General features: G+C 47.9%; 1 protein-coding gene across 1 annotated transcript in view; it reads left to right on the forward strand.

The window, feature by feature from the left end:
* The window catches only part of PPP1R9B (protein phosphatase 1 regulatory subunit 9B), a 91,590-nt gene that overhangs the window by 43,100 nt on the left and 25,154 nt on the right, over positions 1-23,336 (forward strand). The window contains exons 2-4 of the mRNA XM_077314119.1: positions 6,025-6,157; positions 9,211-9,331; positions 15,838-15,942. Of these exons, the coding sequence (XP_077170234.1) occupies positions 6,025-6,157; positions 9,211-9,331; positions 15,838-15,942 (359 nt within the window). The remainder of the gene's footprint in view (positions 1-6,024; positions 6,158-9,210; positions 9,332-15,837; positions 15,943-23,336) is intronic.

The following is a 23,336-nucleotide window of genomic DNA, read 5'->3' on the forward strand; positions in this document are numbered from 1 at the left end:
TAAATTTGAAGCTGAGAAGATAAACCTGCTCGTACCTGTTTACAGTGTCAAGTGGAAATGCCGGACTTGTTTCTTTATGTTGAGTGGGGGGGGGGGGGGGGAACTGGTGTGAAACACATTTGCACATAAAATCCTGGCAATCGGATGACAAACCATAAAATCAAACAATGTTTAATTCACCCATTAAAGACAGGGCTGCCAACCTCCAGATGGTGAAACAAACAGATGACCCGTCAGTGGTAGGATGATCAAACCAAGGAACAAAATATTGAGTTAGGGCTTCTGAGTAAACTGTGATTAGTGTAACTGGTTATCTAGAACAAAGGCTGAAAACTATACTCGTTGAATTGAATTTTTGATGGACTTCCTCAGCAACCAGTTCCCCAAAGCAATAGAAATACATTCCAGAGTAAGATACAATTCTCTAGTAGCAAATCTCTTGTGGGGGACCTGGACCTCTTCCTCACGGCTGAATCATCTCAGATCACTGCTTGTTTGCGTGTGTCTTTTTACACTGGTGCCGCATGGAATTGGGCCCCTTCTGGCGGGGTCCCAGGCCTGTCCCGACTTGCCCCCTCAGTTGTGCCAGAGCAAGGGAATGTGGAGAAATCCGTGTTCCCTTTTTTGTCACGGGATCCAACAGGGTGTATGTTGGGGCTGGGCCATGCGGAAGTGGGGAAAGTCCCCCTCTGTAGTGTCCTTTCTGTCATCCTCCCCTTTTTTTGTTTTGAGTGCGTGATGCTCCTGTGGGCTGGGATGGAGGGTAGGCATGCGCGCGTCTGCGTGTGTATGCGTGTGTGTTTGTGTGGAGAGGGGAATTATACATATTTATCTATCTAGCGCTGCCTTCTTTTATTCTAGCTGCACGATCATGTCAGGGCAGTGTATAATTATTGGGGGATTGTTTCTGGGTCCAACGGACATATCCAGGCTTTGGTGCTGAAACTCAAATAAATAAATAAATAAATGCTGGAGGGGAAAGTGCATAATTATCCCAAACTTCCATTTTTTTCCCACTCACAAAAACCCATAAAGAAAGTGTGTGTGCAGAGTGAGCTTCCTCCTTTGTGCCTTCCGTATTTCTAGTGGCTTAGTTAGAAGCGAACATGTGGGGGGACCAGTACCCCTGTTCCTTTGCCAGGCCTCCCAGGTGGTGCCAAGACGCCTTGTTAGGGCAGGGCACAGGCAGTTTAATTAGAGTTGTCAGGAGTTTTTTTTGGGGGGGAGGCATTTTCATGCTTTGTTTCTCCGGCAGTGACAGGCTGAGCGGCTCGATTACAGGATAGAGTGAGTGTGAAAGATGGAGGGTGGGGGCGTAAGAGCTTAGTGCCTGCTTCTGTGGATGCTGAACAGAGCGGGGTTGGGGGGGGGGGGGTAGATGGCAGGATGTTGGAGACGGGTGGGAGTGATTCTCTCTACAGGGGATGGGTACAGATGGGGGTGGTGGATAAATCCGGACTTGGAAGGGGGCAAAAGGCAGAGTCAAGAGAGGTAAGCTTTCCTGGATCACAAGAACAGGGGATGGAAAGAGAGAGAGAAGGAAGGAGAGAGTAAGACGAGGAGGTTGGGGGTTGGATCTAGGAGGAGATGGAAGAGGAACACAGAAGGAAATGCTAATGGAGTGAATTTGCTTTTAAGGAAGGAAAATCTGCATCGTTCCAAATAGGGTTGATTTAGATATTTAGATATTTATACCCCACTTTTCTCCCCATTGGGGACTCAAAACAGCTTCCACTGTTCTTCTTGTGTCTACTTTATCCTCGCAGCAACAATAAGATAGACCAGAGTTTCCAAACCGCAAGACCATATGGTGCCACAAAAACTGAGTTTTCAAAATGGTGGCTGGGCAGAGCCTTCCCACCCTGTGCCTGCCTTGTTTGGGCAGGTTGACTCACTCCTTCCTAAAGTGGCTAATGATGGGCCTGGGGGGGGGGAGCGAAGGGGCCTGGCCATTTAAGCCTTTGCTGGCTAAGGCTCCTCTCATTTCTTAGGGGCATGGCAGGGAGGCACAGCCACCTGACATCCCTTCCTCATACCTTGAAGTCTGACAAATATTTCAGCAGTACCTCTACAGCAGCGGTTTTCAACCTTTTCTTTGCCGCGACACCAACTTTGGCGGCAGCGTGCACGTGCGTGCGCGGGTGGCATGCACATGTGCGCACGCATAACAATTGAGGTAGCGTGGAAACAACCATTGCCATGGCTCCACCACCTCTGCCTACCTCTGCTGGCTCCCATCGCTGCCCGCCTCCACACTCTGCCACCTGCAGCCACCTTCCACCACTGCCACGGCATCGGGCAACCTGGCAATCCCGGGGAAGGGGCCTAGCGACCCCAAATGGGGTCGTGACCCCAGGGTTGAGAACCACTGCTCTACAATCAAAAGGTTAAAAAAGAGTGGGAAAGACTGAGAGTTTGGGACTGGCCCAAGGACGCCCAGCAAGCTTCTGTAGCAAGGGTGGATTTGAACCTACGTCTCCCAGATCCTAGTCGTACATTCTAAACGCTACACCACCCTGGCTGTGTGTAGTTGGTTACCAAGGTGGGGGCTTGGCAGCCACCTGTGCCAGCAAAGAAAGGTGTAGAGTGAAAAGGTCTGTGAGGAAAGGGAGAAGAACAAAAGACAAGTGAAAGAGCCTAGGTGGCATGGTGGCAGAGAGCTCTGAGAGAGCCATGACTAGCTCAAGGTCACTCAGCAGGCTTAGTTTGGAGGATGGGGGAATCGAGGCTGGTTCTCCAGATTAGAGTCTGCCATTCTTGCCTACTACATCATGCTGACTCTCAAAAAAGCTTGTTTGATTGACTTCAGACAGTTCCTCTCTCCCTCAGCCTTTGTGGTAGAGCAGGGGTAGTCAACCTGTGGTCCTCCAGATGTCCATGGCAGGGGCTCATGGGAATTGTAGTCCATGAACATCTGGAGGACTACAGGTTGTCTACCCCTGGTATAGAGGTTCACTAGGATCTGGGAGACCCAGACTCCCTGCTCTGCCATAGGAACTTGCTGGGTGACCTCAAGCCAGTCATACCTGCTCGTTCTAACCGACCTCACAGGGTTGTTGTGAGGATAGAATCATAGAATCCTAGAATCATAGAGTTGGAAGGGGCCATACAGGCCATCTAGTCCAACCCACTGCTCAATGCAGGATCAGCCCTAAGGATAAAACACAGGAGGTGAATAATGATGTAAGCCACTTTGTATCCTTACCGGGGGGAGGGGGGAGGCAGAGTATGATTGAAGTAAATAAACTTTTTTATTTATCTCTTGATAAATGATGAAGGCATAGGCACGATAGCATAATAGCATAGGCACCAGGTCGATTTCATGACGCAGGAGGAATGAATTTCTACAGATGTGTCTACCTGACCAATGTGGTTGTTTAGACATCCTCAGGTATCGTGCTTGAGACCCACAAGTCACAGAAAGCTTATCCTGAGTCCATGAAGAATTCACCTAATTTCTCCCACAACAAACTGAGGCTGAGCATCAACATGGGTGACGTACACAGAGAGTACGATACATGTGGCCCTCTGTTTTGTCTCGGGCTTCTAGCTGTGAAGTGAAGCACTAAACCTTTATAGGGTTAGATGCAAAAAATTTAAATCGTTTGCCTTGGAAGCACAGAAGCCTTACACAGTATCCCTGGTCTTCCACATTACCCAGTTAAGGGGAAATGTTGTTCAAACAAATGACAAAGATGCTCTGACTCCAGTAGTAACTAGAGAAAGAAATTTTACTTACAAAAGAGAAACACAGTTAATAACAATTAAATATAGGCATACTGAACTTAGTCTGAACTTCAAAAAAGTTAACTTGCTACAGCTCCATGCCCAGGTAGGAGAGAGAGGAAGATGCTCAACACCTAACTGATGAGAGGGTGGAGACAACTGCCAACTGTACCCCAATGGGAGAATTCTCTCAATCCTTTCCCTCCCAGATCCTTGTGCATGCAGACTTACAATATACAACTAGGCATGTGCAAGGGGCCCCCGATTCAGACCGTTTCGGATCCGAATCGGGATGATTCGAACTGACCCTCCCTGAGCTCCCCTGCAAGTTTCAAGAAGATTGGACCAAGGGGTCCCATCCTAGGGGCTCCCAAGGAAGCTGACACCATTCCCCATAGCCTTTAAAGGTGGAAAAAAATTAATTTCAGCAGGAAATTAGCCAGGAAATTGGCAATTAACCTGCTGAAATTAATTATTCCCACCTTTAAAGTCTATGGGGAATGGTGTCAGCCTCTTTGGGAGCTGTCCCCTTGGTCAAATCTTCTTGCAACTTGCAGGGGAGCTCAGGGAGGGTCTTCCCTAAGTCCCCTACAAGTTTCAGGAGCATTGCACCCGGGGTTCCATCGTAGAGACTCCCAAAGACCTTTTCCCATAGAAGTCTATGGGAAATCAAGTTAAAACCAGAGATTTCCGAACCGCCATTCTATCCAATGGAGCGGATAGGAGTACCCTATTTGGGAGCCCCTAGAATTGGACCCCTTCGTCCAATCTTCTTGAAACTTGCAGGGGACTCAGGGAAGACCCTCCCTGAGCTCCCCAAGAAGTTTCAGGGGTGCAACTTACACCCCTTCCCCCCCAGCGGCCATTTTTGGCACCGAAAATAAAATTAAAAAAAAAGCCCGCCAGGACGCTGCAGCAGCCATGAGGCTGCAAATGGCTGGCTAATCGATCAGAATCTCATGGATTCGGCCTTTTAAAGATGGAGGACGGTCCATTTCGGACCGTTTTAGGCTCCCCGATTCGGCCGATTCGGATGTTTCCGGGCCGAATATGCACATGCCTATATACAACACTTGTGAGCGTGAGAATCTATCTTGCGTTCATTTATAACTTTTCACCAGTAAATTGAGTCTTCACCCACTTGACAGCCTGAATTGCCAGCAGTCAAAGCTGGCCGTGCATGCAGAGGAAATGCTGAGGAGAGGTGAAGCCATTAGTTCTGTGCGGTAATTACAACTTGGTCATTAAGCAAAAAGGAGATACCTTCTCTCTTATTCATGATTACATGAGGCTTTTCCAGTAACCGGAGACTTGGCCATTCAGTGTAGGCTTGTGAAAAATCAATGGCTGACACTTTGGGTAAGGCCTTGTGCTTTTTGAACAGTCTCTCTCTGTCTCACACACACACACACTCCAAATTGTTATTAAATGACTTGGTCCAAAGTCGGAGGGAAATGTGTCTGGAGTGGCAGCCATCTTGCCACATCTTGATAAGATTCTTCAAATTACCACAATCAGGTCAGACAGAAAACAATCACATTCTGCTATAGCTGCTTCATAGAAAAAAGGTCAAGGCTTTAGTAAGGGTAGTGGGGAGGCCGCTGTGCCCGAGGAGAAACTCTGATTATAACACTCAGGATGGATGCGCATGGCCAGGTTGCTGTGGTAACTGGCACTGACTCCTCATGCTGTGCCTCATAGCAAGACGACAGATAATCTGAATACACTGCGCACATGTGGCGAGTTTGGGACTTGCCACATGCTGGGAAATATATGTGGCCTGGATTGCTTCCAAGAATTCAGATGTGGCCGTCTTGCCTCCACACCCATGGAAGGGGCATAGCTGTTCACATTCCGTTACGTTGCTGGGTCTCACCACCGTGCCTTTGTGCCATCAGTCACCACGCCAAAGCTGGTTAGCCCACGCTTCCCTGCCCTTTCTGGAAAAGACTCTGGGCTGCCCCCAGTTTTATATAAATAGTCAGGCTCAGGGGTAGTCAAACTGCGGCCCTCCAGATGTCCATGGACTACAATTCCCATGAGCCCCTGCCAGTGAATGCTGGCAGGGGCTCATGGGAATTGTAGTCCATGGACATCTGGAGGGCCGCAGTTTGACTACCCCTGCTAAATGCTGTCCTGCTGATGAAAACGTCTTTTCCATCCTTTATGCCCGTTGTGAGTCTCGATGCTTCAGACTGAACCGTCAAGGCAGCATCAGGTAAAACACATCACAGCAATCTCACCGGAGAGTTAGCAACACCTGCCAAACGGTGACCAGGCTATACTTGTTTCCTCCAGGTTTTCAGCACTTACTCCAACGAGGAATACGACCGGCGGAATGAAGATGTCGACCCCATGGCGGCCTCGGCAGAGTATGAGCTAGAAAAGCGAGTGGAACGGCTAGATCTCTTTCCTGTGGAGCTTGAAAAAGGTAATCGGCACGTCTTTCCCCTGGGAAATTGCAAGATTTGGGTTGGAGGGAATGGCACAAATGAAAACTGTTATTTCAGTTTGACAAATGCACTATAAGCCCTTGTTCCTCACAGTTTATACAGTCATGCTCATGATTAGAGGACGGAGCTGGCATTTTGTACCCTGCTTTTTACTACCCAAGCGTTTTACAATCGCCCATCTTTCCCCTCTCCACAACAGAGAGCTCTAAAAGAACTGTGACTGACCCAAAATCACCTAGCTGGCTGCATATGGGGGAGAGGGGTATCAAGCCCAGTTCTCCATTAGCCACTACACCCAGCTGGCAATCTGTACACGAGTACTGCAGGTAAAGCCCAAACAGTGAGTTATGCTAGGAGATCTAGGAGAGTCTGCCAGTGTGTTTGGAAAAGCAGCTTAGCCCTTTCTCGCAACTTTGCTAGTATCACAGTTTCTATCCAGGAAGTCTACATAAGAACCCTGTAAAGATGTACTACATAAAATAAGTAGGCTGGATCCACCATGAATTCTAATCCTGCCCCATCAAAGTGAACAGTTGGCTAGTGGGTGATTTGTTGATGCTAGATTCAGGTCCAGTCGCACCTTAGAGACCAACAGGATTTCTATGGTTTAAGCCTGCAAGAGCCAAAACTCCCCTTTTCAGATAAAAGTAGGAAAGGTGATCCCGGAGTCCTTATATCCCAGCCTAAAGGTGGGAGGGGTGTCTCAAAGGAAGGAGTCAGGATGCAGAGAGAGATTGCAAAATGTAATCAGTTTGATTAAAGCAGGGGGGCTGACATTAGTGCTTTAGGATGCTCGATCTATTATGCTGCAGTAGTCTGCAAGATAGGTCATATTATTATCCCCCTGCCCCACTGCTGATACAGGACTGCGGGGAAGAAAAGTGTCTTTCCTGGACTGTCTACTTTTCACTGCACAAGCAGCATTAAAACCCAGAATCCCTGATTGACAGCAAGTTCTCTGTGATCTCACATGTACATAAATGCAGTCAAGTCATAACCAACTTATAGTGACCCAAGCCAGAGGCTTCCTCTGCAGAGCCTTCTTTGGTGGTCTCTCATCCCAGTGCTGACCCTGCTTAGCTTCCTGGATCGCATGAGATCGATCTGTACCATGCTGCCTTCCCCCCCCTTGGAATATCCGTCACCTAAATTGCAGAGCAATCCTAAGCAGGTCTGACTTGGAGGTCATAAAGTTAAAATGTTAAAACATAAAGCCCATAGGCTAATAACTGAAGTAGCATAATAGACACCATACAATGCTAGAACTGAGATAAAAAATATTTTTCAATTTATTTTTTATGACTAACAAGATGGATTAAAATGGAACTGATAGAAGATGTCCATTTATCAGGAATATAATCTCCTTCTCCAGAGCTGCTAAAAAGTTCTGGGATGTGTCAGTAGCTCCTGTGCATATTATTATTACTATTATTATTTGTTTGTTTGATTTATTTCCCGCCGCTCCCAGCAAGCCATCTCATGGCAGGTTACAAGAGAAAAACCCCCACACAAAACATACAATATAAAACTATGTTAGAAATGGCCTGGAGGCAAAACAGTCACCAACTAAGGCTGCCTCTCGGTGTACCATAGTGGCGATGGTCAGCCTGGTGGAGATCTCTTCTGGGGTCCCATCTGATCTTCCAAGCCCCAGCTTCAACCATAGACCAGGCAGAAGAGCTCCGTCTTGCAGGCCCTGCAGAACACCGGAAGTTCCCACAGGGCCCGCAGCTCCTCTGGGAGCTCATTCCACCAAGTTGGGGCCAGGACCGAAAAAGCCCAGGCCCTGGTCAAGGCCAGGCGAACTTTTCAGAGGCCAGGAATCACCAACAGGTAAAGCCACCCTCTGGGTCCGGTTCTGAAGGAAGGAATGAAAAATATTTTTTATCTCACTGGCTGCTATCTTCATTCTCTACTTCAGGGGTAGTCAACCTATGGTCCTCCAGATGTTCATGGACTACAATTCCCACGAGCCCCTGCAAGCAAACGCTGGCAGGGGCTGATGGGAATTGTAGTCCATGAACATCTGGAGGACCACAGGTTTCATTACGTGTGTGTTCAGATTTAGATCTCTGAGGAAGACTTACTTTGCGGTTGAAACGTGGTAGGTGTTTCAATGATTAACCTATGGGCTTTGTCTATATTTAAATAACATTTTTGTGCACAATAAATGTTAATATAATTTGATTATTTATATTTTGCGGGCCCCTAACCTTTTGGGTCCTAACTACATGTTGGTTGGATTAGTTGCTTTTTGGTTTTTTTTGTAGCACTGTACCCCTTTTGGGTTTCCTTCTGTCTTGGAAATTCCTTTGTGGTCAATGGGGCATTCTTCCAAGATGGGGTTTAAGGAATCGGAGCCTTGGAGAGCAGTCATAAGCAGATGTAACTCAGAATCGTACTCAGGTCTGTCCTGTGGGGCTGATGCAAGTAAAGTGTTTCTAGGATTGCTCTGTTACCTCAGGAGATCCAAACAAGGTCTGCTAACCCTAATCTCCTCTGAATTATCTTTTCTTCCTTTAGACCAGGGGTAGTCAAACTGCAGCTCTCCAGATGTCCATGGACTACAATTCCCATGAGCCCCTGTCATGGACATCTGGAGGGCCGCAGTTTGACTACCCATGCTTTAGACTCCTGCCTGTCTTAAGCACCCTTCCATTCCCTTGGCTTCTCTTCTTCAAACACAGGCAGTCCTTTCCATTTCCACATTAAGTGCCCACACAGCCACACACCAGTCATTTTCCTGCCATCTGTCCTCTGTTTTTCACCCCAGTCTAAGTGTTCCTCTTCCCACCCACCAGCTCTTATGTGCTTTCTTTTTGTCCCCTGGGACTGGAAGATGGGGATGTACTTTCCCTCCTGAGAATCACAAAGAGATTTCTTCAATTCACCCATGGATTCCCCGACACCCAGCTCCGGATTCCAAAGGCAAAAATCCATTTCCAGCTCCCCAGTGGACTCCAGAAAGCTTCAGACCCGATGCTTTGTATGTTAACGAGCTGTGCTCCCCCCCCCCATCTCTTGTGCACAGATTCAGAAGGACTTGGGATCAGCATCATCGGGATGGGGGCCGGGGCTGACATGGGCGTCGAAAAGCTTGGCATCTTTGTCAAGACAGTGACAGAAGGAGGAGCAGCTCACCGAGATGGCAGGTTAGCCCAGTTAACGTCAAAGTTTTATCAGAAGAATTGTATTATTAATGATGATGTTCAACTGTCCTTCACAGAATGTACTCACACCTTTTACCACCGGTGTCATCTTGCCCGTTAGTTCTGTTTCCAGGTCTGCAGGAGCCCTCTGCCCAAGACCATCATACCTTCTGTGGGCCTTCCTTACCTGTGGCATGAAAACAAATGGGGAAACAGATAGGTCTCTGTCCATCTAAAACAGGGGTAGTCAAACTGCGGCCCTCCAGATGTCTGTGGACTACAATTCCCAGGAGCCCCTGCCAGCGAATGCATGGCATTGTAGTCCACAGACATCTGGAGGGCCGCAGTTTGACTACCCCTGATCTAAAATATAGGTTGTGGGCTTGCGTAGCCCCAGTTTGTCTTGGGGCTGTGCAGGGAAAGAACAGGCCTAGTTCAAGGAAGCTGGGTCCTTGTGTCCATGCATGGACTCAACATGCCTGTAAACAAGAGGTACATGTGGGTTAAGTTTCTGAAGGTGATTGTCATAGAATCAAGAGGGTGTACCTCCAGGTCATCTAGTCCAACCTCCTGTACAATGCAGGAAATTCACAAGTACTTGCCCACTCACCCAGTGATGCTCCCCCCGCGCCCACCCCACACGAAAAAACAACAGAATCCCTGGCCACTCTGGCCGGTAGAAAATGCCATCAGCTGTTAATTTTTTTCTATTTTTAGGAACTCATATTGAGTAGTATAGTAGTAATATTAATGACATTTTAAAATTTATATCCCGCCCTTCTAGTGCTCAGGCTGGGCTACAACCGTAAAACATATACAAGATTAAAACATTAAAGCAGGGGTAGTCAAACTGCGGCCCTCCAGATGTCCATGGACTACAATTCCCATTAAAGCATTCCAATTTCTGCCAGTCCTGCCCTCAACTGAGTCCCAGATGGGGGAGGATTGGCAGGAGCAGATCTTCCACCTCTTCTCCATCCTCCCCTCGTGGTGAGGCCATGGTGGGTAGTATTTTTGGCCCTGACCATAAGCCCCGTGGAATAGCTCTGTCTTGCAGGCTCTGCAGAACTGTTTTAAGTCCTGCAGGGCCCTGATCTCTCCTGCAAGCTCATTCCACCAGGCTGGTGCCCGAGCCAAAAATGCCCAGGCCCTGGTTGAGACTAACTTCACCTCTTTCTGGCCTGGGATCCCTGAGTGGGGGCTGTGAAAATCTCAATGCTTTCGGGGGGTTGTAAGTGCTGCATATCCAACAGTGTTATCTTTATCTTTAACCAATCTTTAACCAAAATAAAAGCCAAAGTGTGTGAGAGATGACTCGTGCCCTACCTGATTGTCCCTCCATGGCATAGGCCCCCAATAAGGAGCATCCACTCAACCATGGAGGGGCAACGGCAGGTCTGCCCTCCCCCAGCTGCCTCCTCCCCCTTCCAGCCATAAGAAAGGTAGAAAGGTAAGCCGGGCAGAAAGCAGGGTGACTGCGAATGGAGAACAGACTCGGGCTGCAGATTAGTCCCAGGGAGCCCAGCGCAACCTGTACAGCTGCCCGCCAGCCTGAGATAATAGGAGTGAGGACAGGTCTGAGGAAGTCCACCAAAAGGCGTGGCCTGGGATGGCCTTTGGAAGCCTCTCCCTGGCCCACCTGAGTTCAGAGCACTGCAAAAGGCCTTAAAATGACCGCCTGCCAGCCCTATGGTGCGTGGGGTGGCTTGCAGAGTCCTATTTGTGGCATGCCAGAATTCCTTTCTTTCTAGTTTACTTCCTTCATCCCCTTTCCTTCCTTCCTTTTTTCTTCTTCCCTCTTTAACGCCCTTCTAGCCTTCTTTCTCCCTTCCTCCCTCCCCCCTCCCTTTCTCTCTTTCTTCCTTGTGTCTTGTGCCCTTCCTTTCTTTTTTCTGTCAGCCTCCTTCCCTCCCTCCCTCCCTCCCTCCCTCCCTCCCTCCCTCTCTTTCTTTCTTTCTTTCTTTCTTTCTTTCTTTCTTTCTTTCTTTCTTTCTTTCTTTCTTTCTTTCTTTCTTTCTTTCTTTCTTTCTTTCTTTCTTCCAGCTGTTTTAGCCAGAGGAACTGCTTCCTGGAGATCAGTTGTCATTCCTGATGATCTCCAGGCCTTTGCCTGGAGGTTGGCAACCCAGAGTTAAACCTCCCTTTCTTCCCTGTATGGTCCTGAGGCAAATTGAGTCTACCTGGATTGTCATCATTGGTTTGAGGGAAGAACCAGTGACTGCCTTGAGTGGCTAATTTTCTCTAGGAATTGATAAGGGGGATTACTAGAGGGACTTGGCCTCTTTTTTCAGAGAGATAAGAGGATCCCATAGCTGCTTTCTCTTTCGGGTGTGTTTTCTAACCACTCCAGTGTGTGTGTGTGTGTGTGTGTGCGTGTGTGCGTGTGTGTGTGTGCAGGGGGGGGTTCTTCCTTCCGGTGAACTTCCTTAGCAGAGGGGCAGTTTGAACTGGTTCCCAAGATCTAAGTCTCACTCTGGCTGTTAAGAGTTTTGTGTTCTATAATGATTTTATCAGATGCGAGATTAGGCAATATGGTGGTGTGTAAATGGGGATAAATAGCACACAAATGTTATATTAAGAAATCTAATTTATTGTGAGCCAGCTTCATCTCTTGGCTTGAACACCCTAGTGTTCTTTGTGTATTTTCTTGGAGTTCATACTTCCAAAAAGAAACGGGTGATGGTAGAAGTTAGCCTTGTACTAAATTTTAGCAGGGCTGCTGCTGGCTGTCCTGGCAACCATCATGGCTCCCTGCCCAGTACCAGGGACACCAGAGAAATATAAAGCAGGGGCCTCCATGAGAAGAAAGGTCTGAGGGATGACAGAGACCTACCACCTAGTAGCATGCAATGGGACAGGGTTTCTTTTACACTGAGGTGTCTTGACTATGGTCACACCACCATACAAGTACTATTTTTCTGGACCATGATCTGGACCATTTTTCCCTGAAGGCCTGGTTGAATATCCCATCTCCATCCCATTTGGGTTGATGATTTCATTTATGCTTGCCCATGGAGACTAATGGAGCCGACAGCATTCCTGAATGCTCCGTGGAACCCTGAGCCCTCCTGGCTGTTTGCTGGATGGGCTGGAAGAGAGCTGGAATTCCCAGCTCTCCAATATGATCATTCCTCGATGCTCTTGCTGCCTCTCCCCAGCTTCCTAGTATATTAGGGAGCTAAGGAGGGGAAAGCGAGAGCTAAGACGGCTTGAGCAATGTTGGCAATGAACTCAGGGACTAGTGATGAGAATGTCTTAAAGGTTTTTTTGTTAAATCCTATGAGAGGGTGGTGAAAGCTGCGAGAAAGGATTATTTCTCAGCTTCCATCACATCCACTAGCTCTCATCCAGCACAATGTGTTTCATGTTATTTGGTCTTTTAACATCCCTGTCTGAGGGCAGTCAGAGTAGAAACTTGGCCCTTAGCGGAGATATTTTTGTGTGCTTTTTTGCGGATAAGATCTTACCACTATGCCAGGACCTCCTAGCTATGTTTGATGCAGGGAAGGAACCGGAGCCCCCTTGGCCATCTCTAGAGTCCACCTTGAAGAACCAGCTCTCTCAGGACACTGTGGATAGACTGATGTGAGCTGTGAAGCCCACCACTTGCTCCCTTGACTTGTGTATCTCATGTTTTATGTACGTATTATGTAAACCGTCCTGAGCCTCAGGGGAGGGCGGTATATAAATATATAATAAATAAATAAATGGTTGTTGATGGTCAGTATTGAGAAAATATAGAATTCCCTGTGGGAGACAATTCATCTGTCTCTTTCAACAAGGACCTTGCTAAAGGATTTAAGAGAAGCAGTGGTGAAACCACTCTTAAAGAAACCATTTCTTGATCCTTCTGATCTGGTTTTCCAATTTGTGTACCTGGGAAAGGTTAATGAGAAAGAAGTAGCTGAAAAACTCAGTTCATTTCTGGAGGATACATCCATCCTTGATCCATTTTAATTCAGGCTTCCAACCTGGCCAGGGAGGGAGACAGTGCTGGTCGCCCTCACAGATGAGCTCCAAAGACACCTCGACTGAGGTGGGTTGGCACTGATGATCCTACTCGATCTTTCAGCAGCATTCAACATGGTTGATCAGGAGCTATTGCTCCACTGCCTCGCTATGGCAGAGATTAGGGATTTAGCCTTGCAATGGCTCATTCCCTTGTAACAGGGGGCAGAGAGTGGGGGAGGAAGTAATTGCATGTGCAGAGTCCCACGGGGCGATATTCTCCCCAATTCTTTTTAACACCTGTATGCATCCCCTCGCTCAACTGGTTCAGAGTTTCAAACTGGGATATCATCAGTATGCTCACACCCAGTTGTATCTGTTGATGGATGGCCGTCCGAACTTGGCTCCATCACAACTGGCCAATCTGTTTGGAGAATGTGGCAGATCAGGGGAATGCTGTGGGCATAGTTTACCTTGATTTCCGTCATGCTTATGATAAGGTTCCACATGATATTCTTATTGACAAGTTGGTAAAGTGCGGTATGGATCCTATTACTGTTAGGTGGATCGATCGAAAACTGGTTGACCGAACACACCCAAAGGGTGCTTGAAAATGGTTAATCGTCTTCTTGGAGAGGAGTGACAAGTGGAGTGCCTCAGGGATCTCTCCTGGGCCCTGTATTGTTCAACATATTTATAAATTGTTTGGATGAAGGAATAGAGGGGGTACTTATTATATTTGCAGATGACACTAAACTGGGAGGGGCAGCAAACACACCATAAGACAGAATCAGGATACAGGATGATCCTGACAGGCTAGAAAACTGGGCTGAAATGAATTTCAATAGTGATCAGTGTAAAGTTAGGAAAAATCATATGCATCATTATAGGATGGGCAAGGCTCCTCTTGGCAGTAGTAAGGATCTGGTGGTCTTAGTAGCCCAGACACTGAAAATGAGTCATCAGTGTGACTCAGTAGCTAAAAAGGCAAATGGGATTTTGGGCTGTATTAAAAGAAGTATAGTGTCCAGATAGTCGGGTGCTTTGGCCGCCGAAGCAGCCGTTCCAGCCCAAAGCAGGCAATGCCACGGCACAGGTGGGGGGGTGGTGCTGGCACCAACGCGCCAGTTGGCACCCACACACCAACTGGCGCATCTGCGCCCCCCGCCCCAGGCTGTGGCACTGCCTACTTTGGGCTGGAACGGCTGCTTTGGCAGCCAAAGTGCCCCATCCTAGTCCAGATCAAGGTAATGTTTCTGCTTTACTCTGCTCTGGTTCAGCCTCACTTGGAGTGCTGTGTTCAGTTTTGGGCACCACAATTGAAGAGGGATGTAGACAAATTGGAGCATGTCCAGAGAAGGGCAGCTAAGATGGTGAGGGGTTTGGAGACCAAGATGTATGAAGAAAGGTTGGGGGAGCTTGGTCTGTTTAGCCTGGAGAGAAGACGACTTAGAGGTGATATGATAACCATCTTCAAGTACCTGAAGGGCTGTCACATAGAGGATGGAGCAGAGTTGTTCTCTCTTGCCCCAGAGGGACAGACCAGAATGAATGGGATGAAATTAATTCAAAAGAAATTCCTTCTAAACATCAGGAAGAAGTTCCTCACAGTTAGAGCAGTTCCTCAGTGGAACAGGCTTCCTTGGGAGGTGGTGAGTTCTCCTTTTTTAGAAGTTTTAAAGCAGAAACTAGAGAGTCATCTGACAGAAAATATGATTTTCTGAACTTAGGCAGATTGTGAGTGGGTGGGCAGGAAGGGATGTGCCAGTGTTTGTCTCTTGTGACCCTTCCTTACATACTCAGGGAATTGCTGATCACCACTGTGAGATGGTAGTTGAAATTCCTCCAGGCAATGCTGTATTCTGGAGATTTGGGCATGAAATTGGGGTCACTGCGGATGGGCAGGTAGTTGTTAGTTCCTGCATTGTGCGGGAGTTGGACTAGATGATCCTGGAGGTCCCTTCCGACTCTATGATTCTATGAGCCAATTTAAAGTGAATCCACGGAAGATGGAGGTCCTGTGGCTGGGTAGTGAATGGACAGATATATCATACTTCCTTCTACTGTTCAATGGGGAACAATTGACCCTTTCCCCAGTCTGTTAGAAGCTTGGGAGTTCTCCTTTTAATGGAAGCTCAGGTGCCCCATATAGGGAAACTTGGATTTGTACTGCTACATGGAATTAAACAATTGGTCCCATATTTGTCCCCAAACAATCTAGTCACAGTGAACCATGCAATGGTCACCTCCAAGTTGGATTACTGCAATAATCTCTACATTGGGCTACCAAAACAATTACTGTGTGTTTCCAATCTATTCCCTTTTTCCATAAGTGAGAGTGTGACCAGCAACAACTTTCCACGTGAACCGGAAATATACCTAAAATATTCTTAGCACAAAATTGATGTTCAGTCTTTGTAGTACGCAAAATATTTCCTGCTTTGCCTTTCATTTGCCTTTGTATTGAGTATAGTGTACATATTTGACTTTATAGTATATGTCAAAGAGTGAATCCAGCGCTCAGCTTTTAAAAGCTCTTCCTCCGCTCTTTCCTTTTGCAGGATCCAAGTGAATGACCTCATCGTCGAGGTGGATGGCACCAGTTTGGTCGGCGTGACTCAAAGCTTTGCAGCCTCGGTGCTGAGGAACACCAAGGGTAGAGTCCGGTAGGGGAACGATGTGCACCCCAACTCTGTGATAGGATCAGAATTCCTAGTCTGCCTGTTTCTCTGGAGACCTGGTCTAGGGTAGCAGGAAAAAACTGTCTCATAGGGAGTCCAGTTGCATCATGGGAAACTAAGGTTAGTGGGTTGCCCATTCCAGTGACGACCTCCTGCCCCCATTCTGCAGCCCTCACGTAATGGAGCGGCTGGAGCAAAATGTGAGGGACAGCACGTGGGGCTGTGATGCCACTTCTGGGTGAGGACCACCACAGTGTCAGCAAAGCTGTAGGAATTTCTCAGTTCTCTATGGTTTTTACCATAGAGATGTGGAGAATTCCTAAAGCATTGTTGATGCTGCGCCATCGTTTTTCTGGTCCCCGCCCCTCAAATGTTGTCCGGTGGTGATCCTACAGCAGGAATTCCCAACCAAGTTTCCAGGGAACCCTGGGATTATGCAAGATCTCCCCAGGAGTTACATGGCCTTTCCCAGAAGTTCAGATGGCCACTGACATCGCTAGTCATAAGTAGAGCCCACTCCCCCTGTTGCTGTACAGGACGAGTCCCTTTCTCCACACTGGAAATGGTAAATGTTTCCTTGATTGCTTGGATGGCTCCCGCATCCGACGTCTGTGCCCACTTCTCCAAAGGGGCAAGTCACCACTTCCAGGGGTCCTCAAAGCCTGAAAGACATTTCAGAGATTCCTCCGCAGTCAAAAGGTTGCATTATTATTATTTTTTAAGTTGGGAAAGGCTGCCCTACAGGAAGATGTTCTGTGCAAATAGTCATTTTGTTTCCCCGAAGTCCATGGTGGGAGGATGATTGCTGCTGATAGCGATTTTGCTTTCTCTCAGCTGTGCTTTGCCTACTCTGTTATCTGGAGATAAGGAGATGTGGGAATGTATGGCCTCGATAAGCTCTTGCTTTACTGGAGGCTTGAGGGGCTACTGTCTTAAGCAGGGGTAGTCAGACTGCGGCCCTCCAGATGTCCATGGACTACAATTCCCAGGAGCCCCTGCCAGCGAACACTGGCAGGTGCTCCTGGGAATTGTAGTCCATGGACATCTGGAGGGCCGCAGTTTGACTACCCCTGGTCTTAAGGGTCCTCTAGGAGAACTTCCAGCACAGTCAATCCATGTTCCATGAGCAAAGTGAAAGCAGTGGCAATACACAGGCATTCTTGTTAAAAGCAACTCAGACATGCCATCTTCCCACCCCCACCTCCCGCCTTGCTGAGTTCACATCTTTTGTGTGTGTGTGTGTCTTGGCATGGTTTCTGTGCTTTTGAAAGGCAGGATTTCAATACACGAGGCAGCCATGAGAAAGTCATGCCTTCTGTCACCTAGCTTTTTAAAAGCAGAGTCATTTAAGGACACCCTTTCAGGGCAGAACTTCAAAGGCACTGTAGGAGGAAAATGATGGGCAGGGGCTTTGTAAGGTTAAAAAAAACCCGCAGCTTCAAAAGAGATGTTATAAACAGGTCCTTAAAAGGTGTAGTTCCCCCTCATGGATATTTAAGGATGGATGGAGGCTGTACCTGTTGGATATTTGTCTTTAAATGCATAGCTGATTTCCCCAGTTGAAGCTGACTCAGCATTGAATCCAAAATGTTGAAGCATATTCCCATGAACTTTATGTGATGCTGGAGGTCCGTAACTGGAGCCCCAGAGGTATTCTTTTGCCTTTACAAAACAGCTGTGGTGAAGCCCTGACTCGGAACCCTAGCACTGCGGGGAGCAGAGGATCACCTCTTCTTCCTTCCTTGACGTTTTTCCAGCTGAAAAAGTGTGCCCCCTTGACTGCTTTGAGACCAAGTCATGTCCCCCCCCCCACTTGAGATAAAAGCAGTCCAGGGGTGGCGGGGAGAGTTTCAATTGGATAAATGGTAGATGGGGAAAGAGTTAAACCCACCCCCTTCTCAACTCTGTTACCCTTGAGAAACCTCTGAAACATTCTTCAGGCTTCAAGAAAGAAGAAGAAGAGTTGGTTCTTCTATGCCGCTTTTCACTACCCGAAGGTGTCTCAAAGCAGCTTACAATCGCCTTCCCTTCCTCTCCCCACAACAGACACCATATGAGGTGGGTGAGGCTAAGAGAACCCTGGTATTACTGAAGCAGAAGAAGAGTTGGTTCTTATATGCCGCTTTTTTCTACCCAAAGGAGTCCAAAATTGACTTACAGTCACCTTCCCTTTCCTCTCCCCACAACAGACGCCCTGTAAAGTGGGTGAGGCTGAGAGAGCCCTGATATTCCTGCTCACTCAGAGCAGTTCTCTCAATGCCGTGGCGAGCCCAAGGTCACCCAGCTGGCTACATGTAGGGTAGTGCAGAATCAAACCCGGCTCACCAGAGTAGAAGTCCGCACTCCTAACCACTACACCAAACTGGCTTTCAAAGCAGCTTCCAGTCATTTTCCCTTTCCTCTCCCCACAACAGACACCCTGTGAGGGAGGGGAGGCTGAGAGAGCCCTGATATCACTGCTCAGTCAGAACAACTTTATCAGTGCTGTGGCCAGCCCAAGGTCAACCAGCTGGTTGCATGCAGAATCAAACCCGGCTCGCCAGATTAGAAACTTGCACTCTTAACCACAGTACCAATCTGGCTGTCCAGAAGTAGCGCAATGGAGCAGACCATGGTTGGGAAGCATAGCTGTGTACACGCTCACCAAGACCCCATCTCCACATCCTCCAGGCCCATCATTGGCCGGGGGGGGGGGGGTTAGCATGATCATATATGGTCATTCCATAAATGTTTTAACAATTTTTTTAAAAAAATATAAAAAATTAACTCCCACCCATTCAGGAAACTTCCAGGACCATCAAGAAACCCGAGGGCTTCATGAAACCCTGGTTGAGAAAGCCTGGACCCAGATCAGCCCCTCCACAGTTCCTTTTTGGGCAAAAACAGCATCTCCAATAATTCCAGTCATGTCATTCCTGCATGTCGTTTGGCCCATAGCAGGTCCTTGTATTGCATCATAAAACCTGCTACTTCATCACACAGATTGCAGGGAATCACATGAGCTTCTTATTTTGACATTTCCTTGTCAAATATGCCCTTTTACTTTTGGTGTTCTTCTTCTTGACCAAGAGGCCCCCATCTTGGAATCAGGATAGCTTCGAGCGAAGATAACCGGCAAGCTCCTCTTCTGCCCATACATTGGCTGCAGCAGCCTCATCGAGGGCTTACTTAAAAGTCAGCTTCCATTGAGGAAAGAAACATCGCTGGTACACTCATCCCATGGGTCACAGACTAGGCAATCCTGAGCATGTTCTGCGTGCAGTTCTGGTGGCCTCACTTCAAGAAGGACGTCGATAAAATTGAAAGGGTACAGAGGAGAGCGACGAAGATGATCTGGGGCCAAGGGACCAAGCCCTATGAAGATAGGTTGAGGGACTTGGGAATGTTCAGCCTGGAGAAAAGGAGGTTGAGAGGGGACATGATAGCCCTCTTTAAGTATTTGAAAGGTTGTCACTTGGAGGAGGTCAGGATGCTGTTTCTGCTGGCTGCAGAGGAGAGGACACGCAGTAATGGGTTTAAACTTCAAGTACAACGATATAGGCTAGATATCAGGAAAAAGTTTTTCACAGTCAGAGTAGTTCAGCAGTGGAATAGGTTGCCTAAGGAGGTGGTGAGCTCCCCCTCACTGGAAGTCTTCAAGCAAAGGTTGGATACACCTTTGGCGGGGGCTCCCTTGGCCAGCGGCCTGACGCGGTGAGAGGCGCGAAGCCACCGGCAAGGGAGCAACTGCGAGCCGCACTCTGCGTGCCTCGCAGTTGCTCCCTTGTCAGCAGGGCAGGAATCGGCCGGGCCGGAGGAAGGGGCCAATCGGCACCCTTCCTCATCCCGAACAGAGCCCGCCCTAACTCCTCCCACTAAGCCCTTACGGCTTTATTTAGTCCGTGGTGCCCGTGGCGCCGCAGGCTGTGTTAAGATTATTTCAATGTATATACCTCCTCTTTTCCTAAGAACCCGCAGTGGTTCACATAGTAAAATGTTAAAAGCCAGTAAAGCTACAAGCGGTGACAACTTCTAATCAATCGATCTTGACATTTTGGAATTTGCAGTGGCAAGTGGACAGACGCAAGGCAGCCAAGAATTCTGTGATGGATTCGCCCTCTTGCTGGCTCCAACCATAGAAGGTGTCCTGTTGGGTGATTTCAGTGGGCTGTGGGTCGAAATGTTGCTGCAGCTGGCTAAGGATGGTCTTGTAGTCAGTTTCTCTAGGCTTGACAAGTGACAGGAGATCTTGGGGTAGTGTGAAGGTCAAGTTGAGTAGCATGCTCCTCTTCTTGGCTGTTTCTATATTGTTTGCCTTGAAATAGCACTCCAGGCAGGCAATGTATGATTCCCAGTCTTCAGCGTCATTAGGCTCGAAAGGCTCAAATTATGGTGCAGAAGCCATTGCAGATTTGATTGCCGTAGGTGTAGGAGGCAGATTGCTCTGACAAATCGGCAGCCCTTCTGGCTTAAGGCTCCGGAGTGATTTCAGCTCTGGGTGGTCCCGGTCTCTCTGGGTTGGTGCCTCAGCCTATCAACAACAACAACAAAGCCTTTAATAGCATATTTAACACAATACAGTATAAGGAAGAAAAGTGCAGAGGGATCCACTGTAATACAGAAGAAGCAAAGGCAGACATCATGTAGAACAAAATATATTCACGATCTCTCATGGCGAGATTTAAAAACTTTGCAACTGGTACAGTTATATCAGGGTTCTGGGATGTCAAAAGAAACGGAAGCTTAAATTCATTCAAATGCAGTTCTCTTTTACAAAGCTGCAAGTTAAGAAATTTTGCTCAGATGGCAAAATAAAATGGACCATGGGGAAAAAAAAACATGTGTGATTGATTCTATACAGCATTGTCCACATGAGCAAAGCCTAGCTGGATATGGAATCAGATTTGTTCTGTCTGGGCCCAGTCTCTCTGGGTTGGCCCTCCAGCCAAACACAGCCGATCCTCCAGACAGAGGAACATGGACAGTCCTTGTAGAGGGAGGGCACTGAGTGCAATCAGCAGACTCAGCCCGGTCTCTCTGAGGAGATGCCGTAGCCCATGAGCGATCCCCCCGGATGGTGGAAAAGTGATGCTCCCTGTGACAGAGACTCCTCAGAAAGCCGAGCTAGAAGTGGGGGCGCTTGATCCATTGGGCCCTCCCGGGCAGGCAGGACACCATACATAGGGGTAGCTTCACTGGTGGCTTCAGTCAAACTGTTGCTTTCCAGGCAAGGCCACCTAGAACAGCAATCCCATCCTTGTGTCCGGGTTCAGTAGACACAGGCCACACGTTCTTTGAAAACACAGCTCAAATACCAATCAGGGAACACCGGAATGACACAAACTTATATACAGTTTGGCTAGGCCGCTAAAGAACGTGATTGGTCCTTAACGGGCACAATTCATTGGTCCATGAGTTTACGCAAGTAAAGACTCTGATCGGTTGCTTCATCTGCATTGTGGCTGGTGTTGGCACAGCTTGGATTGCACACCTGGCACTTTGAGTAGAATGCCCTGTGAACAGATGTGTTACCAACCTCAAGGTCTTTCTCTCGAAATTAAAACTGATCTCCAGACTACAGAGATCAGTTCCCCCGGAGGGAGCGCTCCATGGCACCACCCCAGCCACCGGTGCCCAGTCTCCAGGAATTCCCCAAACTAGATTTGGCAATCCTAGCGAGTTGGCATTTTGTTTGGGTGTGAAATATGCTGCCACGAGGGCTGCTCACAATCCTGGAGGGAAAAAAATCCGTCCCTTTAACAGCAATGGGATGTTTCTCTAGGGCAGGGGTAGTCAAACTGCAGCCCTCCAGATGTCCATGGACTACAATTCCCAGAAGCCCCTGCCAGCATTCGCTGGCAGGGGCTTCTGAGAATTGTAGTCCACGGACATCTGGAGGGCCGCAGTTTGACTACCCCTGCTCTAGGGCCATTAGCAACCTGGCTCTGTGCTTTCAGGATGGCATTCTCAGTTTGGGTTCTGTTTTATAGAAGTGATGATGTGAACACTGCGCCCCATAGCTCCATGGGGACAGTATCCAATGTTCTTGCCCTTTCACTTCCTAAGAAGTGAATGGAAGATTTTTGGACTAGGGAGAGGGATGAAGGGGGGGAGGGGGGGCTCAGAGCTAGCAGGGTTCTTCCTGTCAGCTGTGGTTCTGTTTTGTCTTTCCTCCCTACAGCTGCCTCTTTGGCCTTTTAAAAATCTCACCAGCAGCATTTGGCCTGCCTTTTCCTGGCAGCATTAGGAACAAGAAGCTTGGCACTCCCCCAGGATCCTTCTTGCGGTTGTTTTTTCCTCAAAATAAAGGGCTGCTTGGACATGGGTCTGTGAACAAGTGGTCCCAGCATGAGCACGCATGCGCACATCTGCACCCAAAGGTCTGTGGGCAGAATGGCCTGCGGAATATATAGGGTGAGGCTAGAACCCAACCCACTACTCTCAGGTCTGTGTGGCTCTCTATTCCCAGCTATGAGAATGGGTTGCTAGGCAACTCGATTCCTCCCTGCTCACCAACAACTGCTCCCCCTTCAGAGAAGGGTCCCATTAACCAATTAAAGGTTTTTCGTAATCAGTTATAGCTGGCACTTTGACCCATTTTAAGCACTGCTTAAGAGAATCCAGGGCTATGAAAGCCCAGGAGCAAGGGGGGTCCACCATGAACTCATGCTGCATATTTAATTTTGGAATAGGCAGCTAGCAGTCCTTTGGGCAAATCATCTGCAAGCCCCGCCACGTGGACTGTAGTAATCCAGAAGTGAAGGGAACATGCTCTGCACATGCTCAGAGTCGCTCCTGTTCTTATCACAGTACACAGCCAAATTCCGTAAACTCAAATGATGCATTTTTTATTTATAATGTACATTATATATAGTCCACCTTTCTCATAGGGACTCAAGGTGGATTACATACAATTAATCAGTCATACGTACCCTTTTGAAGGGGATAGTACCCTTTTTCACATTATCCGGTTGTCCCCTCATTTTAATAAAGGTGTCAGTTTTGTCCCCTTTTAAATAAAATATATAAATATACTTGCTGTAGTGTTTGTTTTTGTTTTGTCTGTATGCTAATATAACCCATGTCATTTTAATTTAGGCTTGATTTCTATTAAACCTGCCACATTAGTCAGACCCTACGGACATGGGCAAAATTGAGAGGATTCAGAGGAGAGCAACAAGGATGATCCAGGGCCTGGGGGCCAAGCCCTAGGAGGACAGGCTGGGGGGCTTGGGAATGTTCAGCTTTGGGGAGGAGGACCTTGAGAGGGGACCTGATTGCTCTCTTGAAATATTTGAAAGGCTGTCTCTTGGAGGGTAGGGAAAGATTCCTGTTGGCAGTAGAAGATTATCTGATGTAATGGGTTTAAACTACATGGAGAATGATATTGGCTTAGATAT

Source organism: Paroedura picta, chromosome 16 (assembly GCF_049243985.1).
Source record: "Paroedura picta isolate Pp20150507F chromosome 16, Ppicta_v3.0, whole genome shotgun sequence".
Classification (NCBI taxonomy): Eukaryota; Metazoa; Chordata; class Lepidosauria; order Squamata; family Gekkonidae; genus Paroedura; species Paroedura picta.